The following is a 6,000-nucleotide window of genomic DNA, read 5'->3' as shown; positions in this document are numbered from 1 at the left end:
TTATGCACATTAGTGAGCCCTTGTGCCTTGGCGGAGGTCTGCGCTCTAAATATGTGGCACCTGTGTTTGTTTTTCAACTGCGTTCGAGAGGATGAGAGTCCCTCTGTGGGCAGCCCTCACTTGAGCAGCAGGGGGTTAAGGGTAAATCCGGTTTACAAGACGATCGAGACAAGATGACGGAAAGACACTGCAGGTCTGTTCAGGTTTTGGTGTTTGTTTTTTTTTTTTTGAATCACCCCCTTTCACACTTGTAAAACAAACTCCGGGTTAGTGTAGGAGAAGCCTTGAAACTCGTTCTGGTCCAGGTTCATGATGAAGAGTTTGTCGGTCGGCGTCAGCTCCACCGCCATCTTAGTGAATTCTTTGTCGAAGTTGCCCACGTCCCGGCGTGATTTCTAACACACAAAGAAACAATGAACAAAAGTTAAAAATGAAGGATTTCAATGAGTTTTTTTAAAGCAGAATGACTCACAACAGGAAACAGAAGTTCCATTTAAGCACAGCGATGAGGGATAAGAAAGGGAAAGTTCACTTTGAAGCACAAACATTTTTGATTCATGGTCGGCGGGATTGGGACGCAGTAAAAGTCACATTTTACTCTTCAAATAGTCTACAATAGTTCAACAACATTTAAAGTTTTATGGATTACAAACAGTAAATTGTCCATTAACTGAGAATGGGCCACCTCTGTGCATTGTAGTGCCCCCAGGTGTCACAGTGCATACATCAGCAGAAGCAGCACAATATCTTCATGTATAATTCAACACATTTTCTTTTCAAATATGTCATGACTCGATGTTTGTTTTGTCTTTGTATTTTTATTTTTATCAAGTGCATTAATCTGAAGTAGCGTTTTTTTTCTTTTGAAGGTTTGATTAAGCGGTTCAGAAAATAGATGGAATGAAATGAAGCCTTTTGTTTAGAATAATACATTTCCATACACCCCCATCAGTCTAACCAAATTATTCAGTTTAATATTACGTTTGTGAAATATGAATAAAATTTAGAAATTCACACAATTGTATTTATCTCAAGGGTGGCCATTTTACCCAGTACTGCCACTTGCTGTGACAGAAAATGACATCACAGGGCCTTAAACAAACCCAAAATGGAGAATTTGCCACCCAGTAAGACATGATGTTGAAGGCTGACCTGTTTTTTTAATTTGTGACATATGACATTAACTATCTGAGCTCTGTTTCACTGTGATGTAATTTTCAGTGGACAGCAAGGGGCAAAATGGCCACCCCTAGCGATGGCCAAAAAGATCTCAAACAAAAATAATCTATAGAGTTTTTTTTAATTCTAAATATTTTTTTTTGTTGAAATAAGTTTTTTTGCATGGATTAAAAACCTTCCATTCATTTTGATTGAGAAAGGTGATTTCACAAAACAAATTAAGCAGACGTTAACGGTCCTCCCATCTTTATGGTTTTGAGTAAAAATACAACCTGTGATCTGCATTTCTTTTACTATAATTTTACTATAATTGCTTGAAGATTGGGGTCATAGTGTGACAAAAACAGGACACACAGTGCAAACAAACCCGAAAAAAGACCTGCTGACCGAACAATACAGACCCGAGACAAAACACCTTGTGCGTTAGAGAGAAACATTCCGGTACAGACGGGGATCCATAAAACAGATTCCACAACAAGGGGAGGAGTGAAGTTGTGAGCGGAGCACATGAAAAGAATAATGTTGATATTGCCTACCTGCTTTTGTTTTATTTCTTGATGGACGGCTTAATGGGGGAAGGAAAACTGGTTCTCATACTCACCGCTTGGTGATACAGTATTTACGAGGCCGGATGTTTTTAGATGGGAAGAGTGAGTGTGATGTTTTCAAGGAAACGAAAAATGCCTGATGAATTACTCGGTGGTCGGAAAGGCATGAAGTAGTCCCTTGTATTCAATCATTTATAAATTCATTCATTCATCTATCAATGAATAAATTCCAATTGTTTTCCATTTCTCGTTGTTGGAGATGTGTCACAGCAGTAACGAGACAGACACAGCACAAGTGTCCTGGTCGGCACCAGTGAGTATATTCTTACTTTTCCAATCATACAGAAAAATAATACAATCCATAGACACTTCTTTCTTTCACCCACAACAATAACATTTGATATTTTCGTGACTTTTTTCCATTAAGTGCCCAATTGTCTTCCCTGGCATGACGACAAACGCGGTCACATGACCAGGTGGATTTAATACAATGTTCGACGCGCGTTGTTATCATGCCAAAGACTGAAGATTTGTTCTAACGCGCATAAAAAAATGACGATAACTAAATTGGCACATACTGGTCTTGACTGCACTCTGTCCATTTTCAGTCGGCACTTTGGCAGCCTCACAGAATCAATACATGAGCCGTAACCAATATTTGGCTTTGACTGAACTAAGACGATAACATGGTGCAAACTATGACAATAAATTGTTCGATTGACACCTCCCTGACCTGTCGTACCTAATATTTTGGTGTTTATGCCGAAATTCAACTTTAGGGAGAAAAAAACAGCTAATTAGTAAAAATAAAAATGTATTAGAAGCTTTTTATATTGAGCAGAATAACAGCGCTGACATCATGTCCTTCTTGAGACCGAAGATTTACCCTCAATGGTTTGAAGAAGTCAAGAATTGATATTTGATATCATTCTTCATGACCAATTGAATGCCTATGTAATCCAGCCCGAGTATGGAGATAAGATGGCGGTCACTCGTCATCATTCAAACAAGTTTTTCATCCATACACAGGAAATAAATATTCTCATCAGTTATACTGACGGCGCATGAATATGCAAGGTAAACAGAAAGGCTCATTTGATTGATCACATGGTGGCTTTTAGTAAGCGACTGCACCGATGACAGAACTGGAGCCAGTAGAACTGCTATTATAAATCAGAGACGTCTCCACATTTGCGCTAATTTCTATTGTGGAAAAGGAATCATGATGTATTTTTTTCTTCTTTAAAGTAGTTTGTCAATTTCCCTTCATTTCCCCCCAAAATGTGAAACTTCCTTTTATGACGCAACATGGATATGCTAATGATGGTGATTTCTGTCTCACTATTGCACTGATCCACGTGTGTGTGTGTGTGTGTGTGTGTGTGTGTGTGTATATATATATATATATATATATATATATATATATATATATATATATATATATATATATATATATATATATATATATATATATATATATATATATATATATATATATATATATATATATATATATGGTGTATGTGTAAACTGGGGGGTATGTGTAAACTGCACAGTCAGTGAGTAGCGAAATGATACTCCGGGTTAACAAATGTGAAGCCGTGGAATTCTTCCTGGTCCAAGTTGGCTATAAGCTCCTTATCGGGGGGAGTCAGCTCTGCGGGGTGGCGTGTGAAAAAGCGGTCAAAGTTCTCAGCGTCACGCCCACACTGCCGTGGAAGAGGGGGGAGAAAAGGGAAAAGGGAGAGAAAATGGAGGGATGGGAGTGAGCGTGATGAAGGGATGCCACCAAGGTTATTATAGTTAACGAAAACTGAGGAAAATAAACAATAACAAATTTGGAGTTAAAAAAAAAACCGCAAAAATCTACAATAAAAATGTATTTAATTATGAAACTAAATCGAAGCAAACTAAAACTAGATCGTACATTTATAAATCAAAATTAAACTACAAATTATAGCAAAAATGTCCTTCATTTTCACCCTTGTCAATTAATATATAAGAACGAATATCATGCATACTAAAAAATAAATAACAATTCAGTGTTCCCTCATTTAACACGGGGTTACATTACCCCCAAAATTTCCAAAATCAGCCAAATATGCATCAAAGGGGTTTATTTTTTTAGATGATGTTTTTTACAGTACAGACGCTCCCCAACTCGCGAACGAGATACATTTCGAAAGGTCGTTCATAAGGTGAATTCGTTTGTAAGTTGCTTCAGTGCTGTATTTTCTATGGCATGTATGTTTAATGTTTATATATGTTTAAGGCTTGTAAGTAAATTTGTACTGAAAAATAAACATTGAATAAAATATATGTTCAATACACATAAGTACATGTACAACTGGAGAGAACGCAACATATGTTACTACAAAAATGTTCGTATGGACCGTTTGTAACTCAAATGTTCGTAAGTAGGGGAACATCTTTTAACTTTTTAATTGATCCTAAAAGTTCTTTTTTTTAATTATTGTACAATGCTATGCAATGTATAATACTGTATTTTACAGATTGTGAGCATAATAAACTGAAAAAAATAATGTGCAAAAGGTGAGCAGCATCATAGCGAGGGAACACTGTTAAACAAATACTAAAGCACAAACTGCATTTTCAAATAAAAAGTAACAAACTTGCTCTGAAAACTGACTGACACTAGACTGAATTTCAAAAAGATACAATGAAATAAAAATGACGATTGTGTAATGGAGAATCCAAAACTATTATAACCCTGGATGCACCCTGCAAAAAAATAAATAGATAGAAAACGCAAATGTGGCATCAACCAATGAAATCGCACACAGTGGATTTCCATTGGTCGCAATATGTTAGCAACCACAATGACAGTGAGCGAGGTTCCGGTTGATGGTTGGGTGCAGGGAATGAACAGACTTACCTGCCGTTATTACCCACTTGTGTGCGTTTTTTGTGAATCCCTTTCACGACAGTGAACAAGCCGGTACATGTGTAGTAGCCCCGTATATACGGCACATACTCACAGATTTGGGCTTGAAAGGCGGCTGGACTTCTTTGTTCTCCAGTTTTTCCCAATCGATGTAACGGAAGAAGGCGTGTTCCTTAATGTCCCTCTCGCCCTCGGGACCGCAGCCCAGACGCTTGCCTGGGTGCTTGGTCATCAGCTAGGCAATCACACAAAAACCTTTCAAACTTTTCGGTCGGTGTGAGACAAACTGTTTGCAACTTTTTTCAAAAACCACCATTCACTACGTTCACAACACTCACGGCTTAGTGAGATATGGGTCTTAGATAACACAATGTTGACATTAATCGCGACGATTAGAACAATGTATCCAAAATATTCTTTTTTGAGCTGTATGTTCTTCCAATAATTTTAGTCACTGACTTTTTTGGGTCTTAACTTCCATTTAAATGTTTAACCCTAGATTTAAAATATACAGAAGCTCCCAAACCTACGAACACGATAAGTTCCCAACGGTCATTCGTAAGGTGAATTTGTCAATAAGTTGCTTCAGTGCTAAATTTTGTATGGAATGTATTTTTAAGGTGTATAGAAGTATGTTTAAGGTTTATATAAATATGTTTAAGGCTTGTATAAGTAACCTGTATTGGTTTGTACTGAAAAATAAACATTTAATAAAATATATGCTATATGAAGATATGTACATGTACAACTGGAGAGAATACTACATATGTTCCTACAAAATATTCATATGTACCGTTGTTCATAACCCGAATGTTCGTTAAGTAGGGCAGTGGCTTTTTGTTTTCTGCCACTAGGGCGTGTATTTGTAAGAGTGTATTTATTTTAATGAGACACATTTAAAGGACAACCAACGTCACTTTTGTTTGTTCCTTAACTGACATCAGTTTTATAGCATCTAAAATACCCAAAACACGCAGTATGATATTTTTATTCAAATGCAAAACACCAATAAAAACGACTTAAAGTGTACAAGATCTGCAAAAAATTGAGCTGCGAATTGGGCATTTTCAGAAAGTCCCGCCCCCAGTTTGTGACGTCACACCAAGACGGCTTGCATTGCTCGAGAATCAAAACAATGGCTTCAGATTCGGAGAATATGCTTTCTTGTTACACCTCCAGTTATGAATATGATTCAAATAGTTCTGAAGAGGAAAGCATACATGTTTGAATTCGATTAAAGAATTTATTCCATGCCATTTTAAGGCAACATTGGGGAGAAACGAGGCACAAAATGGCGATCTCCTGTGGCCACCGCCGTTTCCACAGGCTGATAAATTCCTTATATGGAGCTTGGACACCCTCTTCTGG

General features: G+C 37.2%; 1 protein-coding gene across 4 annotated transcripts in view; it reads right to left on the bottom strand.

Annotated features, from left to right (window-relative positions):
• Positions 1-155: 155 nt before the first annotated feature.
• prkcba (protein kinase C, beta a) overlaps positions 156-6,000 on the bottom strand; it is a 31,518-nt gene continuing 25,673 nt past the window's right edge. For 2 of the 4 annotated variants that reach the window (XM_089005353.1, XM_089005355.1), the window contains exons 16-17: positions 4,727-4,867; positions 3,242-3,436 (exon numbers count right to left, since the gene is read on the bottom strand). In XM_089005353.1, coding sequence (XP_088861479.1) covers positions 3,284-3,436; positions 4,727-4,867 — 294 coding nt within the window. In that variant the 3' untranslated portion in view covers positions 3,242-3,283. Of the gene's footprint in view, positions 396-3,241; positions 3,437-4,726; positions 4,868-6,000 lie in introns of those variants that run through there. The other 2 variants (XM_089005354.1, XM_089005356.1) reach the window with 2 other exon arrangements.

This window comes from Hippocampus bargibanti, linkage group LG10 (assembly GCF_051943395.1).
Source record: "Hippocampus bargibanti isolate YZ-2025 linkage group LG10, ASM5194339v1, whole genome shotgun sequence".
NCBI classification, from domain to species: Eukaryota; Metazoa; Chordata; class Actinopteri; order Syngnathiformes; family Syngnathidae; genus Hippocampus; species Hippocampus bargibanti.
Note: the sequence above shows the minus strand (reverse complement) of the source record. Positions and strands in the feature narration are given on the sequence as shown.